The sequence below is a fragment of the Phyllostomus hastatus genome, unplaced genomic scaffold, assembly GCF_019186645.2.
Source record: "Phyllostomus hastatus isolate PE091 unplaced genomic scaffold, TTU_PhHast_1.1 phas_contig_432, whole genome shotgun sequence".
Classification (NCBI taxonomy): Eukaryota; Metazoa; Chordata; class Mammalia; order Chiroptera; family Phyllostomidae; genus Phyllostomus; species Phyllostomus hastatus.
In genome coordinates, this window is record NW_025333880.1 from 3,435,199 (window position 1) to 3,460,044 (window position 24,846).

General features: G+C 33.8%; 1 protein-coding gene across 1 annotated transcript in view; it reads left to right on the forward strand.

Annotated features, from left to right (window-relative positions):
• Nucleotides 1-24,846, forward strand: part of LOC123822844 (phosphatidylinositol phosphatase PTPRQ) — a 203,299-nt gene that overhangs the window by 76,725 nt on the left and 101,728 nt on the right. The window contains exons 21-26 of the mRNA XM_045845017.1: nucleotides 628-796; nucleotides 2,455-2,745; nucleotides 3,016-3,291; nucleotides 3,642-3,793; nucleotides 7,080-7,221; nucleotides 8,869-9,138. Of these exons, the coding sequence (XP_045700973.1) occupies nucleotides 628-796; nucleotides 2,455-2,745; nucleotides 3,016-3,291; nucleotides 3,642-3,793; nucleotides 7,080-7,221; nucleotides 8,869-9,138 (1,300 nt within the window). The remainder of the gene's footprint in view (nucleotides 1-627; nucleotides 797-2,454; nucleotides 2,746-3,015; nucleotides 3,292-3,641; nucleotides 3,794-7,079; nucleotides 7,222-8,868; nucleotides 9,139-24,846) is intronic.

Sequence of the window (24,846 nt, forward strand, 5' to 3'; positions counted from 1 at the left end):
AAAATGAATGCATTAATTTTCTAATAATTCAAAAAATGCCTTGGGACAAATGTAACTAGGAGTCAGGCCAGAAAATTATAAAATTTCTCTTACTTTGCATATGAGAGAGTGAACGTGACTGCCTTCTCATTCTCCCCACGATTGTCGTAAACAAGCGGACTCATTAAGATGAGTAATTATATCCAGTCGAGTTAATAGAAAGAGGTGAACACTTTCATAATTCCTTCATCTTTAATAGGAAGAAAAATTAAATTTTTATGATACTCTCAAACTTCTGTGAAATACATAGAAGTTTGGAACAGCACTTGAATGCTCTGTGAGAAAACCAACAGTATCAGCATAGTTGTGGCATTTTCAGCTTGGCCACTGGGCCTTCTCCGTTGCTAAGAGCTTTCTCTCTTTGCTACTCTATGGGTGGATTTTGTAACAGAAACTGCTGCTATCCATTCCTCTTTTAGTACACACATATTTCCAGTTTGATTATTCCAATAAAATGTTCTATGCTGATTTTCCAAAAACATTAACATTAAAATAATGAGGCAAACAATTCATGAATAACTATTTTGAAATGTTCATGTATATTAAAACTATATTCTGAACAATTAAAACAATATGTTTATTTTTCAGAATTTTACACTCCATGAAGTAACCAATGACTTTGACAATATGACCGTATCTGCAATAATAGATAAATTGGCAATATTCAGCTACTATACATTTTGGGTAACAGCAAGTACTTCAGTTGGAAATGGGAATAAAAGCAGTGACATAGTTCACGTATACACAGATCAAGACAGTATGTAAATGAAAAGTATTTATTACATTTTAATAGGATTAATTTAAAACTATAATTATTTCACGACCTTTTTCTATTTGTACGTATTGATAGTAAAATTGACATTTTATCTAGGCACATTTAACTAGTCATTATAGAACTTTGAAAATGCATTTAACATAGTTATGAAACTATTACAATAATGACAGCTTTTTCTCTTCATACAAATTGCTACCGTCCATCATGAAAATTCTGTTGCTGTTGTTGCTTCAAAAGATGTCACAGCCATCGGTTACATTACGGGAATGAAAAACGTTGTTCTCGTGGATGGATTTTCTAATAGCTAATATGCTTACCCATTTGCCTTAGGAACTGCATTTTTTCGCCTCTAGCAACTTACTTTGTTTCAGTGTTTGAATCCACATAGGATTCTACACAGCATCTTTGTTCTTATTGTGTTTGTGACTAACATACCCAGAATATCTTTTTTAACCCCAGAAGTTTCTTGCATGTGGCTTTGCAGAATCTTGTTTGTGCTGAGTATTCAGAAAACTATAACAACTGAAACACCTGATGCTTTTTAGGTTTTAGCTTTGAGAATACAATGATACGTGGATTATTGCCTATTTCCTCTTATGGTTGTTACTTTTGTCCATTTTTAATATTATTTTGTATTGGTTTCAGGTGGACAGCATAGTGGTTAGATGATCATATACTTTACAAAGAGTTCCCCTCAATATTGCCAGTACCATCTGGCACCACACATAGTTATTAGATATGATTGACTATATTCTTTATGCTGGACTTTACATCCCTGTGATGATTTCAGAACTACCAATGTATGCTTCCTAATCCCTTTACCTTCTTCACCCAGTCTGACAGCCCCACCTTGTCCACTTACTTTTTAAAGATTAGTCTTTTATTGAGAAATAGTGTTGGCCTAGACTTTTGCTGAGAGTAAAATTCCATGTTTAATATCGGAAGATTATCAATTGAGGGACAACATAAATATGAGGAGTGAACGCCTTCCTTGTTGTTTGGAACAATCTTTTAAATAGTTCACAAGTTGACCAACAGAATAAGAGGTGATACAATATATGGAAGTATGTTTTTACAGAGTCTTTAACAAAAGTGTTTGAATGCAATATGTGATCAATATTATTTCAGGCATTTTTAAATGCAGATTTCTCCCAAGATTTTTACCAGCCTGTACCTTTTTATCAGTTATTATTATAGCACCACGAGTAATAAACACATCCTGTACACTGTTCTAGGTAAGAGGTACTAGATGACTGTAATATTTGGAAGACAGAAGCTAAAAATATTTTATAGATAATATACATTATTACAATATCTAAATATATGATATATGTACACACACATATGTATATATCCACATCATAATCTCCATGTTGTAAGGAAGAAAAGCCAAGAGAATATTATAGAAAACAATTCTCACACGTATTAGATATGTGGGATGGCGTTGTTTATTTTGGATGATTTTTAGTATTTTGGAAGATATTTTGTATTAGGTGATGTTTATTGTATTTGCATTTAAATAATTTAAGAACTAATAATGTAGCAGATGCCATTTCAACAATCATCCTCAGTTTGTGAATGTACTTAGATTTATTTAGGGTGACTGATAATTTTTATATTTTGCACATTACCTGTCATAGTACCTGAAGGGCCCGTTGGAAACCTGACTTATGAGTCCATTTCGTCAACTGCCATAAATGTAAGCTGGGGCCCACCTTCTCAACCAAACGGTGTAGTCTTCTACTATGTTTCTCTGAGCTTACAGCAGACTCCTCGCCACGTAAGACCACCTCTAGTTACATATGAGACGAGCATGTATTTTGATAATCTGGAAAAATACACTGATTATATATTAAAAATCACTCCATCAACAGAAAAGGGATTCTCTGATACCTATACTGCCCAGCTATACATCAAAACTGAAGAAGATGGTAGGCTGGATCCTTTTGTTGCCTATTAAGCAATTAAGATTGTTGGTATTTTTAAAATTTATGTTGCTTTCTGATAGAAAACATTATTCTTACAATTATGTAGATTTTTTGTTCTCAAGAAAATAGCTTTTCAATAAACACAAAAGCTCTAAGTTTTTTAAAATTAAAATAATTATATGCTAAATAAAATGAAGCCCCATTATTATTAAAGCCTCTTTTCTAATGCTAATTCACTTTTGTTTCATTTAATATTCTTTCTTTCTTTTATAGTCCCAGAAACTTCACCAATAATCAACACTTTTAAAAACCTTTCCTCTACCTCAGTTCTCTTATCATGGGATCCCCCAGTAAAACCAAATGGTGCAATTATAAGTTATGATTTAACTTTACAAGGACCAAATGAAAATTATTCTTTCACTACTTCTGATAACTATATAATATTGGAAGAGCTTTCACCATTTACATTATATAGTATTTTTGCTGCTGCGAGAACTATAAAAGGACTTGGTCCTTCCAGTATTCTTTTCTTTTACACAGATGAGTCAGGTAAGCCAGAATTCGTATTTCTTCAAATGATTCACTGTTGCAGCACGGAAAATAGGAGGATATCTGATTGTCTATTTGTAGCAGGTTTACAACTATTCATCTACTTTGCTTAACTTCTGTTTTTTTTTAATTTGAGCTTCAGAACTAAGTGTTCTGTTTAAAGCTACTTTGGAACGACTGAGTTCCAGTACAAAAAAAACATAATATTTATTTATGCTGTTTATTTCTGAAATTAAAATATGATCATTTTATAAATCTTTCTTAACTAGTGTCTTCAGGAAGCTACAGTCACAATGATATTTTTATGTGAAAAATTATGAATGTAAGCTCTATAATGTGTTTTCCTGCAGTGCCTTTAGCACCTCCTCAAAATTTGACTTTAATCAACTACACTTCAGACTCTGTGTGGCTGCACTGGAGCCCCAGTCCTGTCCCAGGCGGTATTGTTAAAGTGTATAGTTTAAAAATTCATGAACATGAAACTGATACTGTATTTTATAAGGTAGGTTGATTATGACAGTATATTTTTATATCCAAAGTTCAGAAATTGAATGAAAACTTTTGAATGCAAGGGGAAAATGGACTGCTTTAAATTGAACAAGTGTCATCTTTTAAGGAATCGTTTTTGTTTCCCACAACTTGAGGGTGCTTACGGAAAACACAGAAAACAGGTGCCAGATGCAGAAGCGGAAGAGTTTGCGAAATGATTTACTTAGCATTTTTAACCTCCACGTATCTGTGTTCTAAGAAATAATAGCACAATTTTGTGAATGCTGGAAAGTATATAGTAAAACTTTTTAGACTAGAACCTGTTATTATCTTAAATGTAATATCTTTCTGTTTGTTGTTAAAAGAAGTACCAAGCTGATGGTTTTAAACTTTTCAGGAGTGTGTTTTTACTGGACTTCTGGTAATCTTCCCAGAGAGCATATAATCCCATACTAATTGATCTTTAAGACATAGCATTATCTTTTACTCTTAACACTAATTAGTTTGCAACACTAAATACCCTTTCCCCCCTCCATTTTTAGGTTTCAGAATTAGTGAAAAATACCCAAAGAACTAATGTAACAAAGGCCCTCAGATATACTTCTATGATTTCTAACATTTAATTGCCAAAATATGTTTACTTCATAGCATTTATTTAAGGAAGTATTCTTACTTTTTTCCAAAGGCAAATTGAAGCGCTGGAATGTTCTTAATTATAGCAAGAAGAGTAAAAAGATCTGAATTACTGATGGTAAATCATTCTTATAGCATATGTAGCTTGCAAAATGAATAATAAAAATCAAAGTCTGTGATTGAGGTTATGTCATAAGAAACAGTAGCTTTCTTTCTGGAAATCAAGGTATTACTTCAAAATCTAAAAGGCTGAGTAGAATTTGAATTATATTTATTACTTCATAAATGTGGAATCTCTTTCCCAAAAGTGTGAAATTATATTAATGACACCAAGTCTCTAGCCCCCTAATAACTATCCCTGGTCTAATTGTAACACGTTCCCACTTTTTATTTGCTTTTTCTATGTGGGTCACTGGAAATAGATATCAAAATGGGAAAAGGGACCATTTTCTTAGTGTTATCACATTCGTAGGATAATTGTGGATGTGTGTCGGACCATGGATGTCTATGTGCGAGCTTTTCCCCTCAGAACAGTGAACTCTAGCATTGACGCCATTGGCGTAGTGGTAAATCAAGAGCTTTGGCATCAGATTACCTGCCTCAAGCCCTACCTTTAAGACCTACTGTGCTGCATTAGACAAGCTGCTTAATTTCTTATGACTCAGTTTCTTCAAGTGCAAAATGGGAGTTACAGAGATGCATACCTTAAAAAGTGAGGATTATAAGGGAAAATCTATGAAAAGCTTTTAGAACATTTCCTGGCATGTGATAAATGCACTAGCTATTGTTATACATAGTAATAAAAAGTACAAAAAAATCCACTTAGCAATGCAACAATACTAAGAATAAAATGACATCATGCCATTACATGAATATGAAAATGTTGTATTTTAAGATTTTTACACATTCTGTTTTCTCAATACAAATACTATCAATAATATTTCACTTGTAGCAGAAGCAATCTTTATACTCTGAAGTATTGAATAGATCACTTTTGGGGTGGAGAATGTAGTTTGTCTTTAAAATCTACTACTTTTAGTTACTCTTTTTACATCTATTTTCTCTTCCATCAATTTTCTTAACTTTGTTTTCTTTCAAATTCCTTTAAGTGTACTCATTTGCCATCTTTTTTTTCCTCAACATCTAGTTTACCTTATGTAGTTCCCTCCCTCCAGTTCTCTTTCTCTGCAAGTGTATTTTCCTATTTTCCCTTCTACGTCTTCACCCATTGCTATCCCACAACACTATCACTTTCTATTACTTTTTAATTTTTATTCTTTCAAATTTTGTGTGGGTTTATGGGGGCAGAATAATTCCAGAGCCACTCGAAATGTTTCTGCCATCGCAGTCAATCCAGTGTGGTTCACATGGAGCTCAACAAGATACAGGTTTGCGGGTAACTCAGGTCACTCATACATACTCAAATTGTTTATTCAGTAAAAAGTTATTAAAAGATGTTTGGAAATACTCCTCACGTATGTCTCCTTCTTACTCCTCTTCTTGTGTCAATCTGTTTACTCTCCACTCTCACACTTTCATTGTAATATCTTGAGTTCTCTGGGTAGCAGCCCTTTCTAGTCAAAATCAAAATTCACCTGCATTGTGTTTCTTTTCTTCTCAGAAAGCAATTATTTGTAGATTTCTCTAATTAATATTAAAATTCCTTTGTGACAAGGACCATGTCTTATATATCTTTAACTATATTGGTTATCTAACAATATGCTTTGTAAATAGTAAGTGTGAAAAACTGAAAGGAAATAGTGTAATAAAGTGAGTTCCTAGAATATGTCAAGGACTTGGAAGAGATTAATTTAAAATGTGGTCTAACTGTAAGTACCCCAAGAGTTAGTAATCTTAATTTCCACTACTGAAATGTTTAATAATAAGTCTAAGTGTTTATATTTTTTGGTCAGCTATAGTGCAATATCCTTAAAATTATACCACACAGGAGATGGTTTTCCCTTTATATAATGATTAATGTTAACTGCTCTCTTGGTTAGGATAATTATCTTTGAATGAAGATTTCATTCTTAATGGTAAAATTTTCTTTGAGGAAGCATATTCTTTTTTGGGCAACTGCCATTTTCTTCCTTCTTCTTTTTCCTAAGATTGTCTCAAATAGGACATTTAGGAGTTGTGTGGGAAAACTCATAGTTTAATCTTCATAGGAGCAGAGATTTTATTTCATTAATTGCTCTATTCCCAGTGCTTAGCATATAATAGATAATGAATACATTTATTTATGTTGAATGTTGCTGGGTATTTAAAATGAATTTAGATGAATTTAAGAAAAATCAAGTATTCTTGCCACCTGTAAGTTGGATTTAAATTGGGGACTTTAATTTTGGAAGATTTAAAGAAAGTAGTTAGTATACAATTCTAAGTAAGAATTTGGGAGGCAAAATGAAAACAAAATGATCTAGCTTTTTAAAAACAGCAATAATGAGATTCTTCCTGGCTGTAAGAGTGTCCAGTTCATCCTGTGTTATCAGCTGAGCATCCCCTATGCCACCCAAAATCTTTAATATTTCTTTAAATTTGGAATACCCATGCGTATCAAATCATAGGTTAAACATAGAAGGCATAACTGTTGTGTTAAAATATGTCTTCCATTTACAAGTAAATTTTTGATGATGCATTGAGACTAAGTTTTCTCTGCTTTTCAGAATATTTCAGGTTTTCAAACCGAGGCCCAGCTCATTGGACTGGAGCCTGTGAGCACCTACTCTGTCAGCGTGTCTGCCTTCACCAAAGTGGGGAATGGCAACCAGTTCAGTGATGTGCTCAAATTCACCACCCGAGAGTCAGGTGAGACACAGGGTTCTGAGCACAAGACCTTCCCTTCCTCAGTTTACATGATAAAAATATTATTTAGTAGTTCATGCAAAGGGAAGTTGAACTTCAATGCTTTACAGCTACACTGGGTGTCATCTACTATCATATATATGTGCATTCATATGTATATATTCACATATTTTTTTCCTTTTAAACTGAGGAACAAAGTAGGCTTTAGATATCTGTGAAAATTACTTAATTCCTAGGACCACAGAATTTTATGCCCTGAATGGTTAAATTAAAAGAAAAAAGAAAATTTTCAACTTTCAGTTAGAATATTGGTTTTAGCTTTCCAGAGTCAGTGAAATAGATGTTTGCCAAATTCAGTTTTGAAAACTAAACTTAAACAAGTTGTCATCTATCTCTTGTTAACTTATTTTATAAAAATATTGTTGTATGTTTTTGAAAATAAGAAGGCAAATAATTAAGAATATTTAATTGCCAGAGCCCTAGATCAACTGTGAAATTGTCTTGTCTTTAACTTTAAATTCCACTCATAGGACAATGGGACAATTGTGGGGGGATTGACTATGGGAGTGGGGGGTACGGGGCAGGGGAGAGCAATGGGAGAAAAGCCGAGACAGCTGTAACTGAACGACAACAACAAAAACTTCCACTCATTCTGTAAATATTCTCTTTTGGTTCTGATGCCTTTATCTTCCAGAGGAGGGAGGGTTTGTAAAGATATAAATTTAGGTCGGGGGGGAGAACTGTAGGTAAGTGAATTTACTTGAGTGTTCTTTCAATAACTATGTTTTATATAATTACAGCAAGTTGGATCCTTTCACCAGTTGTTTGTAATCCACCAATCAATAATTTTCTTTGTAGTATCCTCTTTTGACTATAATAAAAATAACTATGCTAACATTAGGGGCCATTAGATAATTTGACTTTTCTGTGGGAAGCAACCAGTCTCTCTGGTCTGCAGTCACTTTGGTGCGCTGGGGCATTTATTGCTCTTTAACCAGGTCTACCGGACACAGTGCACTTCTGAGAAACTGTGTCAACTCCAAGTGAATTTAGGGACATTCTAGGAAAACTGAGACTGAATTAAAAATTGGGATTGATTTAAATCTATCCTCCAAAGATTTTTAAAAAGTACTAAGGAATCAGGTCTTCATGGTTCTCGAATCTAAATATAAAAGCAACCCCCACTAAACTAGTTACATGTTTGCTGGTATTGTTAGGCCCAGATACACCATACCAGGGAGGCACCTACATCTTTCTTTCTTTTATACAAAAGGTTTCCATAATAATAGATTGCTAGGACTTCTCCTTTCTGATTAAGAGATAAAAAGAGCAGTTTTCAATTGCTGCCTGAACTTGAAGCCACACAGTTGCCTCTGAGGATTTGAGGTTGTGATTGCTGCTTTGGCCTAAGAAAATATTAAGGGAATGGGTTAGTATTGCATGATGAATATGATAGCAAACAAAATAGGCGAAGTGCCATTTGATTCTGCCTTTGTAAAGAACTTTTTGAGCACAAACAGAAAGGTTGAAATGTTAAGTTTTTATTCTATGTGTCCACTACTATACATGATTTTATCTGGTAATCACATAATTAAATAATTTATCTACTACATATGTATAAATTTTAACTTTAGGCATTTATCTCTTAAGTTCCAGATGTTGTACAGAACATACAGTGTGTGGCAACTAGCTGGCAGTCCACGGTAGTGAAGTGGGACCCACCCAAAAAGGCAAATGGAATCATTACACATTATCTGGTGACAGTTGAAAGAAATTCTACTAAAGTATCTCCCCAAGATCATGTGTATACTTTCACGAAACTTCTTGCCAATACCTCATATGTCTTTAAAATAAGAGCTTCAACCTCAGCTGGTGATGGCGATGAAAGTACATGCAACGTCAGCACACTACCTGAAACAGGTAATTAATCTGAAACAGGTAATTTACCTGAAAGAGATAACTAATCTGAAACTGGTAACTATTCATGGATTGTGTCATACATTTGTCAATACCTCTTAGAATCTTTCTAGCACATTTATCTAAAGATATGAAAGAGATATTTAAAAATGCAAAACATACTTTTTTACCCTGTGGGTGAACAGAGCACCAGGTGTGCTGTACGTTGACCCCTCTTCGGGAGTTTGAAAGGAGCAAAAGAAGAGAAAATATGCTTTATAGTGTTTCCACAAATATCTACTTTTTTATTACCCAGACTACAAACTAACTGAATTATTCTTTCTCATAATTTAAAATAAGGAATGAACATGTAAACTTTTGCATAACTCTCTCTTTTTTTCTTTGTTGATTTTGTGGAATTTTAGATGCTTCTCTGAATTCCATGGCTGCAGTGTCAGGCTCACTGTCACATATTTCCTTCTCTAGATGCCAGGCTTTGTCTTTTATATCATTTGAATAAAAATATCCAAGTCACTAAGCACCAGTCTACAAAGAACTCTCATTCAAAAAAAAAACAAAAAAACTTCATTCTCTTTAACAGTGGTCCCTTCTGTGTCATGATCACCTTCATTCTCTGTGGTCTCCAACATCAAATCTGCTCATGTAAATGAAAACCTGATTCCTTCTGGTAACATCACTCCTTAGAGGTCCTCCCTGATGGAGACTGTGGGTATTGCCATAATTAGTTACCTGTGGCACATCCAGAACCTTCATCTTAGAAGCACCTTTTAACCCTTCCCCATTTTTAAATCAGCATCACCCAGTTTTACTTCACTTTTCTACCCCTGAAGCTATAAACCACAGAACTTCAGACACAGCATCTCCTCCTGGACTTCCACATCCTGATTATCATTGTTTCTTTCTCATTCTTCCACTGCAACAGGTCTTCAGACTTCATTACTCTCTCTGTTCAGCTGGAATAGTTGCATTTCAACAACACTTTCCTTGTGATCCTTATATCTCAAACCATGTCATTGTGACTCATCTTCTGGGAGATTCCAGACTCTAACAGGACCCTACAGTTTTTTTTTTCACCAGATACTGGCTGATGAGTAGTGCTCGAAAAAACCCTGAAATTGTCCTACTTTGTTCAGTTATACATTTCAACTCCTTTAATTCTCCCAGATGCTCCTCAATCTTCTATACATCTCTTGTTTACACTCCGTCAGTTTTCCAAAGGAAAATTCTGCTCTTGTTCTGGCCATAGTCCATTCCCAGTATCCTCCATATTTGATGTTATTGATTTTACTACTAATATTAAAGATATTGATTTGCCCTTTTCAAATTTTAACTCTATCTTTATTTGTACTCTCCAGATAGTCTCTTTCAACGATGTCACTGCCTTCCTCTTTTCAGGAATCTAGCTGCTCATTTTGTTTCCCTCTCTTATCTCTTCTAGAACATCACTTCACCAATTTAATCTATTCTGCATTTCATCCTCTCCCCCGTCCCCCCCTTGCACATGCACGCACGCCTGCACGCCTCTGCTTTCTCTCTCTTCCTCTCTCTCACACATACACACAAAGTTTCAAGCGAGGACCAAGTTGGTAGATCAACAAAAACATATTTAAAATGGGATTTATGTTGCATGAATTCTCCTTCTCTTTCTTACTTTTCTGTACATGTTCTTTATAATCAGTTGGATACCACACTTCACATATTTATGTGACTTTTTTCTCCTACTTCTCCTACATATAATCAGAATTTATCACTTCAGTTACTGCATGGCTCTGCAGTTTTCCCCTTCCCCAACATGACTGCCCATTTCCTAACAGACCTGTGTTGCTTCTTGTAATAATACCCCAAAATTCCTTATCACCTACACTCATCTAGACTGCTCATTAGTCTCATCTTTCTGCCCACTTACTTTGATTAAATTGGCTCCAGTATATAATTTAGAGCATTTCCATGTTGGCAGTTGAAGTTTATTGTCTGAAGCATAAGAATTAGATGTGTAATATTTGGGTATCTGAAGCATAGAGATGATCATGAAAAACACACTATGTGGGAGACAGCCCAGAACACTCCCAGTGTTTTACTCATTCTCATTGTCTACAAATTACATCCCAGAATTCACCACCAGTTAAAGCCTGGCTTCTGTATATAGCTTTCCATCCTTATGTCCCTTTGCCAATTCTCTTCATATAGGTGATGCCTCTAGCCAAACTCTGTTTACTCAGTGCATTAAATTTCATTCAGAAACATTTATTATGTACTGCTATGAACTAATCATTGTTTAAATTCTCTTCTTTAAACATACGCAACATTTTTTCACCATCAGATTGCATTGCTTCTTATAGCTGTATTGTTCTCCCTTGGTATGCCACACAAAATTGTATTGATTCTTAAAAGCTCAGCTTAAATGTATTTTTTAAGTGTCTTCAATGGTATGTGAAGCTTTAATGCTACAGATCTCTGGACTTCACCCCAGACTTGTTGAATCATCGCCTCAAAAATTAAAGCCTAATAGTCCTTACTTTTAAGCATCTCTTCAGGTGATCTGATGCTCTGTACATTTTGGGAAGCACTGGAATAGATGACCCAGGAACTTTGTTGGCAGGTGATGTGTAGCAGTGAGGACAGGCAAACAGTGTCAGAGAAGTCCAGAGAGGCTGACAGGTGTCTCCTCAGTGGGTGGCAGGTCATTACTGCGCACAGTCTGGGAGAAGAAAATGTGGTCAAAGCCAGGCAGGTGGTCTGCATCAGGGTGGTCTAGTGCCAGGTAAAGTGGTCTTGATTACATCGGACAGGCACTGAGCTTTAGGAAACTGGGGGAGGGGGCAGGTAAGGCAATAATTTGAAATTAATGGGAGTTTCAGGACTCTGAAAGCAAGGTGGATGGCTTGTTATAACCGAGTCCACTGGAACTCAAAGCAACTGCTTAGCCACAGTAAAGAAACAGAAGTTCAGTTAGTATAACTAAGATACATAATCAAAGTAAAAATGCACTTGATGTAGAGATACCTGAACTTAAGGTTCAGGGTTTTTTTTTAATCCTTTAATTACAGATTTGAATTGGATCTTAATTCGGAATTAAAAGATCCCATTAGTGGAGATCCCATCTAAATCAATTAAGTAGGCAGATAGTAGATGTATTGTAGAACGTGCTATGTAGTCTCTTACTAAAGACAAATGGTCCTCAGAATTTGGACTGCTGACTCCCTGCATCAGGATGTACATCTCTAGGACCTACTCCGGACCTATGGAATCAGAATTTGGAAATTAAGACTCACAAATCTTCACCGTAAATGCTTTTCTTGTGGGGACTCTGTCTTATTTGTCTTGGTTTACTCACAGCTCCTTGCAAAGAGCCTTGGGCGTCATGAGGCACTCAAATGTTTATAAAAGAAAGAAATGAGTTTTCTCCATTGCAATGCATTATCTCTAAATAACCATAAGGCAAAATTATATTTTCTCCCAGGCAAATGTAAACATTTTTAAATTGAGGAGACTCATTCATATGAAACATGAGTATTAATTGCTGCTTCAAAAATTTTAATATTTTTTATCATTAAGTTTCAAGTCTAGTTTGCAATTATATTTATGACAGTACTTACTAGGGAAATGAGTTGCTTTCATCTAAGTTCACATGAATTGTTTGTTGGTGAGATAGACGTAAGAACTGGAGATGCATTGTTCAGAATGGAAACAGTTTTATAGCTGTTGCAAACTGGTAATTTATAGTGCTCTAAGATTAGTCACAGTGTATAGTCAGCTCTGAGTCATCGACTCTGTGCTTATTTTGACATAAAGTAAAATCAAATTTGACTTACTTTCTCACTGCCTAGTGTCTGACCTTCACATTCCTTCCAGGGATTATTGGGTATTTTTCTTAGTGTAAACTTGGCTATATCTGAGCACAGTTAAACATGCATCATACGATTAAATTTACGAGGAGATTAGTGTTTGGTATCCAAACTGGTTCTATTATCACAAACTTGTTGGAATAGGCAAATATAGATGAAGGCCCCCAAACTTGGCACTTTTATCAGCATTTATATCAAAATATATCATATGAACCAATAAAAATATTGTAGCAAGTTCATGTGTCTGTAAGATTTAACTTTTAGAATCTCAAAGTAGTTCTTTATATTCAAATCTTAATAAATGTGATTCAATATTGAATTTTAAAAACTTTTTTCTAGAAGATAACTTTTGAGTTTGAGTTTTATTTAAAGCTCTTCCAAGTTCAGTAATTTAGAATCAGAAGAGAAATATAAGCTATATTCTTCTGATGCCCCAAAGTTAACAGGAAATGAAATATACAGTTTAGTTTTTAGGAGTATTCTTTTCAGTATTGATTTCTTTATTTGCTTTTTGTCCAGTAAGAGATATCAGGTACCTGTAGGGACCCACTGGAAGTTCACTGAGCTTGCAATTATATTAATGGTACGCTATTAAAAAAAAGAAAAAGCTAATAAAGCCCTTTGTTATCTTTTAAAAAAATGTATTTGCCATGCACTGTATTTAGATCCCTATTCTGTGGACTTCTCTGAGCAGCACAGAGATTACTGGGCAAAATGTGATTACGACTAAACCTGATCTCCATGTAAAAAAATGGCACTTTATAACAATTCATACCATTGTTAAGTACCATTTAATAGATTGAGTGTATGTGCTAAAAGTATTTCTCGGGTTGCAAATTATTGCACTAATTCAGAAGTTGACTTTTCCCTTTGTCTGCCTCCTCCTGACATTGCTTTCCTCACCCATCTCCTCAGTTGAGATGACAAGTCAAACATGAAGGAAAATTGCATGATCCTGTTTGTTCTTGAGCAGGCGAATTGACACATTCTACTTACCAGTCAGTGAGTGCTGAAAGCACAAAAGGCATTAGAATTGCCTGTCACAGATCAGAGAGAAATAGCTATTAGCCTTGTTACTGTAATTGAAATTCAAGTGTTCTACAAAGCATCTTTCATACAGACTTTCTTTTGATAAAATAAACTTTTAATTGGCTTTATTGGGATGACATTAATAAAATTATGTAGGTTTCAAGTATACAGTTCCATAATGCATCACCTGTAATTGCACTGCCTGTTCACCACCCCAAGTGAAGTCCCCTTCCATCACCATTCACCCCCCTTCCCCATCTTCTTCCTCCCCTCCCCACTTTCCCTCTGGTAATCAGCATCCTGTTGTCTGTGCCTATGAAGGTTTTGTTTTCTTTGCTTAATCCCTTTACCTATTTCATCCAGCTCCCCCAAAACTGACTTTGTGGTGAACATTGGACAATATATACTTACTTCATGCTTACTGTGTGCAGGCTCAGTGTTTGGGGTTCAAGTCCCACATCTGAGTCCCGAATGCTCTGGTAACCTCTGCTCTGTGTGACTACGTGATTCCACCATTATGTAACAATGTGTTCAATAAGCATAAATAATGAAAAAAGTCTATACAAATGTGTTAGTTGTGTAGATTAGAGATTGGGTCTAATAAAAACTTAAGGGAAATAGATTTTACTGAAGACCATAATGAAGTAAAATAAGAATTGGATGTTGCCCTTTGATAGCTTCAGACTTGCTTTACAGGAGAAACTTAGACTCAGTAACATAACTAGAAGAGGATGATATGTCCTTGGACCTTGAATTTCATAGGTGGGTAACTTTATGTTTACATTGTCTGATATAATAAAATAGCCACATATTCTAAATATTCTTTTTTGTTGTTCTTCAGTATGCTATGAGGAAATGTCAATTATGCATGTCTAAGAACATTCTCATTTTTGTCTGAGCTCTTTTAGATGATGGGGGTTAGGGAGATATGGAGATTATGGGTATGCTAATGCACTCCTAGTAAACCACCCTGAGGCACCATCACTATTCATGAACATAGTGAGATTAATAGAGGAGAGTAAATAGGACCCCCAAGATACAGCAAGAGAAAGAGCTGAAATAAAGGAATGCAATACCGGGGTTCGAGCTGAGATGGAAGTCTGACTAGAGTAGAGGCCACCACATCGGAGTGAGTGTAAGACGGGAGGTTGAATGAAAGGGGCGGGCCTTACTCTGTGCTTAGTTTTACATCACTGCAGCTGAAGTTTGAAAATAATATTATGGACATTCTACTAAATTTAGAGTAAGAAACAACATAAGTAACTACTGTAGTAATCTCTTTAGATAGAGGAGGATTTGTTTGTTACATTTTTGCTGAACCTTGAATCACAAAAGAATAAATTCCACAGTCATTTCAGTGGCCCATAAGGTTCTTTCCAACTCAGTACTCTCTTCCCTGGTTATACATATGTATTTGCCTTCATCTCTTGAAATATATTCTCAAATGCCACCCCTTCAAAGAGAGTCTGACTTGTTTATGATGAAACTCCCTTCCAGCCGGAATTTTCTGCCATCTTTCCTGCTCTGCTTTTCTCTGTATGTGTCATTGTCTGTGGGTCTGTACTGGCCACAGTGCACGCTCCGTGCGGAGAGGGATTTTTCTTTGTGTAATTCACACTTATTTCCAGTACCTAGAAATGTGTCTGGTATATAATTATGCTCAATAAATATATTATGAAGTTATGATTGACCAATATCAGTTAATCAATATACAGGCCTAGAAGAATGATAGACACAGTATGTATACTTTTGGTGCCTAAAGTAGAAACTTCCAGCCATAAAATTATTTTTAGACAATGGTATGGTAAAATATCTAAAAAAGGCATGATCTCTAGGGTACTCTTTAAACTAAATGTAGTTTAGTTATTTTAAGGTAGTTGTAGACTGACATGCAGTTACAAGAAATAATTCAGAGAAATCCTGTGTTTTCTGTTCCCAGTTTCTTCCAGCAGTGACATCTTGTAGGCTATAGTACGATCTCATAAACACAATATCTATATAGATGCAATCAAAACAGATAACTTTCTCATGAGAAAAGTCCCTCAGGTTGCCTTTTCATGGCCACACAAAATTCTTGCCCCACCTCCTTGCACCTTTCCTTATCTTAACCCTCAGGCAACCAATAATTTGTTCTCCATTTTCCATGATTTTGTCATTTCAAGTATGTTATATAAAAATAGTTATGGGAATGTAAAGTGCATCATTGGGAATATAGTCAATAATATTATAATACCTGCATGTGGTGCCACATGGGTACAAGAAGTACTGGGGGGCCATTGTGTAAAGTATATAGCTGTCTAGCCTCCATACTGTACACTTGAACTAACACAAAATAATATTGAATGTAAATTGTTATTGAAAATAAAATTCCAAATAATAAAAAGTACTTTGAACGCATTGGTTATTACTGAGAAGAGGATTTGAGAGAAATCAGGATTGTATAGTTTTGTATTGCATGCTATTTTTTTATAGCAAGTTTCTGTGGTTTTCTAATAAAAACAAATTAGTAACTGGTAGTTCTGGGGAGGGCACAAGACCAGGTTCCCCACCTGACCTTCGTTGTCCTGGGATCAGTTTTTCCTCCATGGTGCTGGAGTAGAGCTGCTATTGTCTAAAAGTTTTCTGTCTTGCTGGGCTAATTTACTGGTTTTGGATTTGTTGTTGTTTTGGCTGCAGAGAGAGGCTTCTGTTGGGGGTTTTTGGGCTGAGCTGGTTGGCATTTCCAGGTTGCTGGCTTCTGCGATGCGTGATTCACAGAGAAAACCCGGGGAACTCACCACTGTGTTGTTCCTTGGATTTGAGTTCCTTCTTCTCAGAACCTTTCAGAGTCTTCTGATGTTTGTTCCATATTTAGTGTCCACAGCTTTAGTTGTACTTCACGGGAGGAACAGGGAGAATGCCTCTAGTCAGTTTTCTTCGAAGCAGACGTCCATTCGTGGGGGTGTGTTTCCTCTGTGTGGAACCTTTTAATCCATATATTCAATATCATATTATTAATGCATATGTGTTCTATGAGGGACTTCTGGAAAGAATATTATGGAACAAATTTATTACTTGTGCTAGGAAAATTTAGAATTATATAATTTTAGGTTTTCATTGACTCTCTGAGATAATGTCATTGTCCTTAATTTTATATACATGAAAAATGAAGCAAAGAAGTTAAGCGTCTGCTAAGTGTATTAAAATGAATTATTAGCAGAACTCTTACTAATCCAGCACTCTTTCTACTATATTATAATGCATTCCTTACCTAATAAATTCAACAAATCATTTGTGTTCCTTGGAATTACGAGTTTTCTTTCATTATTTTACAGTGTCTAAATAGGGTCATTAGGAAGTGGGGCAAATTCAGGTCCATTATACAAATTTCCTTGTTAATTTGTGCAGATATATTTAGGATGTAAGCACATACATACTTTTAACCAAATACGGATTTAAAATTTGGAAAAAGTAAATTTCTGTTATCAAATATGTGGTTAACCTATAATATTAAAATACTATTAGTTAATAGGATAAGATCCATAAAATACTGAAGCAAAATACATTCTGGGAAGTTTTTAAAGGGACGAGATACATCTCCCATTTTTTATCCTGGATCGGTTCCAAAGTTGTAATGTCTGCTATTATGAAATTGTCTTAGGTATCAAATTTCAAATTATACATTTAAAAGTTCTTTTAAATATAATTCCTTCTGGAAAAAAATGAATTTGAGTCACTCTGCATAATTCTTCTCGACCCCTCTGATGCTCTAATTCCTTTCATTTAGTGGACTCCGGGCTTCAGCTCTTCTCTTCATCCCAGCTCCAGCTAAAGCCAGCTGTTCTTCAGGCAGCATTTTTATTAACTTATTTAGGAACTGGGGCGTATCTTATTACACTAGTTTCCATTCCTGTCGTATGCAGCTGTAGTTGATACTTTTCATAACAGCCTTTACATATCAACCTCCTCCCACATTTCACCGTGTTTTTTTGTATTCTCTTTTACTTCCCTTTTTAAGCAAATTAAGCATGTGTGTGTGTAGGCAAAACCCCTTTTTTCTTTCTTTCTTTCATTCATTCTTGCTTTCTTGTAATAATATTACTTGCAAGCTTCAGGAATGTGACGATTGTTTTTATGAGATTATAAACTTCAAGAGAAAATGTTTACTAATGGTATCAAAAACTCTCCAATGAATGTAGAATAAGTGAATTTTAATGATAGAAAAATTTTATCAATAATATTTCATTGATTTAACTCAGTTTAAAAATCAATGCAATATGCATATAAAGAAAGGATTTGAATATAAGGTTGTGCACACTGTTGTTAACCTTAAAACAGTGAACCTCAAATATTATAAGTTTTATGGTATACAAAATATCTTTAGTGGAGGAAGCTATTTTATAAATATAGACATGCATAAATAGCAGCCACCATGTAACTGAACAGGTCCAAAATTCAAATAAAGAAGTATCATTTCTTAGTATATTAATATTGTCTTTGGAACTTGAATTTTCACAACCTATGTATTCACTACAACCTTGAAAACAATCACCTGTTTTATGACAGGATACCTTACTATGAAGAATTATCACTTTAAAGCAAATTGCAGTGTTGGAAAAACAATAAATATTATTCAATACAGAACATAACAAAGAAATCTATAACAATTAAAGGATATATTAAATGTCAGTAGCCCAATTTTCTAAAGTCTATTACTAATTAAGTTAGCCTACTTTAATAAGGTTTTTTTAAACCAAAATTTTGCTTGTAATTTTTAAAATGCAACTACATTGCTGTTTGTTATGTATAAAATGTCTAACATTTTAAAGTTTAGACTTGAAAGTTTTTTTTTAAGATGTTATTACAGATGGTTAATTCTACAATATATACTCCCTAAAAGCTGGATGGAATGCTATTCTCAGAAGTGCTATTGGGAACTTCATCTGCAGATTAAACAATTACCAAAAGATAGTTGGAAGTAGTTGACATGGTTAGACTAATTTGTAACTCTTCATTTCTAGTATGAATATATGAGTACAATAAATCTCATGATTGTTTTTCCCATTACCTAGAAAGTATTACTGTCTAGTATTTTAAAATTCTACATAAATATATGATTTACTTTGAATATTATTACTATATTTTTATAGGCAAACTTTTTATGTTTTATGATTTCTTTTTATGTTTTTTATTTATGGGAAGTTATTTTTGTGCAGCAAAATGCATGGAACTTAAGTGTACAATTCAGTGAAATTGTGCAAATGCATACACCTAGGTAACCACTGCCCAAAAACATGCAGAATGTTTCCATCTCCCACACAAAGTTCCCTTGGAAACTCCCACTCCAAGGCCACCACTGCCCTGATTTCAGTCAACATAGATTACTATCAGTTTTTCTTGAGCTATATGTATTCTTTTATGTCTGGTCTATTTCTGTCAACATTAATTGTGAAACTCACGTTGGTGAGGGTTTCTTAATTCATTCTTTTTTATTGTTGTCATTTTCCATTATAGGAATATTCCATTAATTGTGTGTCTGTTTTCTTTTGATTGTTCCAAAATAAATGTTATGAATAAAACTGCTGTAGATATTTTTGTAAATCTGTGTGTGTGTGTGTGTGTGTGTGTGTGTAATTGCTGGGGCATAGTCTGGATGCATGTTTAACTGTTCAAGAAACAGTTTTCTAAAGTGGCCTTACTGTTTTAAATATGTACTCAACAGCAATGCATGAGACTTCTAACTGCTTTAGACATTTCAGTTGATGTAAAAGAATTTCAATCATATTGGAAGTTTAATTTTTATTTCAGTGAGAATTAATTATGTTAATTTCTTTAACATGGTTATCAACCACATGTAACCAGTCTTTGCTTTCCATGATAGTGTGAGAGCATAGACTGCAAAGCTGAATCTGCCAAGCAATCTTTATAATCAGTGGGGAAAGTTATGACTGTTCAATGATCTTCAAAATGTTTTGTCACTATATTAAAAATGTTTTATTGTCAGTTATAGATATATAGAAATGAAAAAATAATAAAACCAATATTTATGTACTACATTATAATTTAAAACATTACAAATATCAATAATTAAAGTGTTTGATTTCTTCATAACAAAATTTAACATTGGTTGCCTTAGTTTTCTTACTGTTTAGGTTACAATATAATGAGAGCACCTTTTCTATGACTTGGCAAATTTTTATACTCCTTTCAAAGTTTGAATTAGCTTACAACATTTTATCCTTTGCACTTTCAATGTTATAAAATACAACACTATTACTTCATAGTGTTCACTAAGAGTCCTGTTAATGTGAAGTTTTTTGTTGGCATTGCTTCTTCTGAGACATCATCTTTTTCATCACAATCATTTTTCTTATGTCTATAATGTCTGTTTTTACTAAGTTCCTCTGGCTGCATATCTAAAGTTTCTTAAATAACAGCAATGTTGACATTCCCATGATCAGCTATTTGATCTAAAAATCCATTTATGTTTGATTCAAATTTCACTTCTGGCATGCTGTGCTGCCATCTTTGTTGTTCAATATGTCACATGCATTTGCCTATGTGACATATTCATCTGGGGGACAAGGGGGCAATATAACCACACACTTTGCTGACTGTGTATAAACTAAATAACAGATGCACAGTGACCAATCAATGATAGGCTTTAAAAGAAGTGACATGACTGGTCATAGATTATAATGTATATTTGTTACCTATGTATCAATTTTGTGGAAAAAAAGAGCTAGCAACCAACTTCACTTCATGCAAATACTCATAGTTAATATACAGTGGTAACACATTTTAACTCTTGTTTTGGACAGACAGGTCCCATTTAATTAAACCACAGAAATAGAAAATCAAGCATGTGGAATGTGAAAAGTGAGGGATTTATCCTATTTTCTTTTTAAATTATTTTTAAGATTTTATTTATTTATTTTTAGAGAGGAAAGGGAGGGAGAAAGAGAGAGAGAGAGAAACATCAATGTGCGGTTGCTAGGGGCTGTGGCCTGCAACCCAGGCATGTGCCCTGACTGGGAATCGAACCTGCGATGCTTTGGTTCTCAGCCCATGCTCAATCCACTGAGCTACGCCAGCCAGGTTATCCTATTTTCTTTTGGAAATTTTCTGTTCATGTCTTAGAGAATTTTTTTATTGAGTTGTTTTCTCTTTAGTATTGAGTTACAAGAATTTATGTATTTCTGATTCAAGTATTTTATTAGATATATGTATAACAAATATTATCTTAGTCAATAACAACTTTGTATTTCCTTAATGTACCTTTGGATGACCACATGATTTTAATTTTGTAGACATCCAAATTAATACTTTTAATTTCACATTAGCACATTTTGTGTCCAAATACTGTTTACTTCAAGATCATGAAGGTGTTTTCCTGTATTTTATTCTAGAAATGTTATAGTTTTAGCTTTTAACTTTGTATCCATGATTCATCTTTATTTTTTTGTATTTATGCAGCAGGAGGTTTGATTTTAAGTTTTTTAAACATATATTAATTTTTCCAGGACTACTTGTTTAATCACTTTCCTTTTCTTTATTGAATTACCTTGGTAGCAACTTTGTCAAAAATCAGTTGACTCTATGTACTTGAATCTATTTCTGGAATATATTCTATTCCATTGACTTATTTGCCTACCTTTATGACAATACCACACTTGTTGATTACTATAGGTTTAGAAAAACTATTGACATCAGGTAGTGTAAGTTCTAAAAATATGTTAGCTTTCAAGATTATTTTGGCTATTTTGGTACTTTGCATTTCCATATAACTTCTATGATTCAAATCACCTTTCAAAAAAAAAAACCTGTGACATTTTCATTGGGATTGTATTTAATCTATACAGGCATTTGGGGAGAATTGATATCTTAACAATACATTATCTGATATATAAACATGGTGTATTACTTCATCTTTAGACTACTAATGTTCTTTATCAGTGGTTTCTAATTTTTAGCAGATGAGTGTCTCATGTGTTTTGTTAAAATTATACCTATATACCCAAACAGAATAATTTTAATTTTAGTTACCAGTTGTTTGATATAGAATATAGAAATACAATAGATTTTACAAATTGTTGAATTTGTATCCTATAACTGCTAAATTTACTTATTAGTCCTAAAAGGGATTTTTAAAATATAATCCTTTAGAATTTTCTACATTAAAATATTTCACCTAATATGAAAATCATTTTACCTCTGTCTTTCTAAAGTTTATTACTTTTCATCTTTATCTTATTTCATTGGCTAGATTCTCTGATAATCAATCAAAAAAATGCAATAAAAGCATACATTTTTGAACTCTTCCCAATCTTGAGAAGCATCAGTCTTTCATCATTTTATCCAATATTAGCTGTAGGATTTCTATAGATGCCTATGATCATATACTTTTTTCTTTTATTTTGTTACTATGGTAAATTACATCATTTATTTTTAAATGTTAAATAAAACATTTACATTCCTGGGACAGATCAAACTTGGTCAGAAGCATTATCATTTTATACATGGCTGGATAAGTATTTATGAATTTTATTAATTTTTCTAAAGAACCAACTTTTGAATTTGTTCATGTTCTCTTTTGTTTATTTGTTTTCCATTTCATTGACCTCCTGATCTTTATTATTTCCTTTCTTCTAAATAATTTGGTTTTAATGTGATTTTCTTTTTCTGTCTTCTTATGGTTATTTTTGTCTTTGCTTTCTGTCTTTCCTAATTTTATTGAGATATGCTTGAAAAATAAACACTGTACATTCAAGGTATACAAGTGATGCTTTGATATATGTACGTATTGTGAAATCATTCCCTCAGTCAAACTAATTAACCTGCCTATCATCTCAGATATTTACCTTTGTGTGTGTGGTGAGAACATTTAAGATCCATTTTTTAGCATATTTCAAATATATAATACATCATTATTAACAAAGTCACCATACTGTGCATTAGTTACCCAGAACTTACTCACATAACTGAAAGTTTGTGCCCTTTGAGCAATGTCCCACTATTTTCCCATCCCTACTGCCGGGCCACCACCGTTCTCCTAGGCTTCCATGAGCTTGACTCTTTTAGATTAAATGCATAAGTGAGATTATGCATGCATCTTTCTGTGTCTGGCTTGTTTCACTTATCATAATGACTTTAGATCATTCTCCTTTTTCAAAAATTATTTATACCTATATATTTCTTTTGAATGATAATATATTACAAATTTTAATTTTTTTGCTTTCAGATAAATTTTTTTTTCTAATTTCCTTTGCAAATTTCTTGTTTGAGCCATCATTATTTAAAAATATGTTTAATTTCTAAATATTGGGAGTTTCTAGTTATTGATTTAATTAATTGCCATTATTGTCAGAGGACATATCTGTAAGACTTAATTTTTTTAAATTTCTTGAGTCATTTTCTATGGCTCAGCATATGATTGACCTTATTGAATGTTCTTCCATGCATACTTGAAAATAATATATACTCTTCAGTTGTTGGCCGTAATGTTCTTTGTACTAATTAAATATCATTAGAATGTTTTGCAAATTTATAACCTCACCGCATTGTAACCTAATTATTCGATCAATTATTGAGAAGAGAATGTTAAAATATACAACACTAATTGTGGATTTGTCTATTTCTTCTTTCAGTTCTGTCAGCATTTGGTTCATGTCTTTAAAAGGGGGAAAGGATGTCAAGGAACATGTATAAAGGACATATGGACAAAGCTAAAGGGGGGTAGGATTGAGGGTGGGAGGTGGGGAAGGTTGGGGTGAGGAGGATTGGTGGGGGGAAATGGAGACAACTGTACTTGAACAACGATAAAAGAGAGAGAGAAAGAAAAAAAGAACTCAAAACAGTAAAAAAATCTTTTATATTGAACACATGCATAGTTATGATTGTCATAACTTCCTAACTGACCCTTTATCATTATAAATTGTCCATTTTATCTTTGGCAACATTTATCTTAATGATTCTTTTTTCTGATATTAATATAGATGCATTAATATAGATGCTCTTTACTGTTGCATATTTTATCTCTTTTTATCTTTACTTTTAAATTATTTGTGCCGTGTTTAAACTGAGTCTGACAGACAGCAAATGTGTCTCTTGTGGAGAGCATATAATTGGGTCTTTCATTTTTATCATGTCAGACAATCTCTGCCTTTTAAGTGAAGCATTTAATCTATTTATATTTAAAGTCATTGCTACTTTTAGTTCTACCGTTTGCTTTTTGTTTTCTATTTGTCCTATCACTTTTTTGGTTCCTTTGTTCTGTCTTTTTTGCCTTTCTATGGGTTAATTGAATAGTTTAATTTTCTGTTTAAATCCTTTATTGGATTTTTACCTATATTCCCTCATTTTATTTTTTAGCCATTTCCCAAGGGAATATAATATAATTTCTTAGTTTATCATACCTATTTAAGTTAATATTGTACAGCTTCCATAAAATATATAAACTTGCAAAAGTACAGTTTCATATATTTCCCCATATTTTGTACTGTTGTTGTCATACATTTGCTAATTATATATTTTAAACAATTTACCTCTATGTACATGTTAGACCCCATAATTTATTGTATTATTTTTCTTTTTTTTAAGACTTTATTTATTTATTTTTAGAGAGAAGGGAAGGGAAGGGAAGGAGAAAGAAGGAAGTGAAACATCAATGTGTAGTTGCCTCTTGAGCACCCCCTACTGGGAACCTGGACTGCAACCCAGACATGTGCCCTGACTTGGAATTGAACTGGTGATGCTTTGGTTCACAGGCCCGCACTCAATCCACTGAGCTACACCAGCCAGGGCTATTGTATTGTTTTTCTTACAGAGTCAATAGACACTTTAATGAAGGAAGAACAGC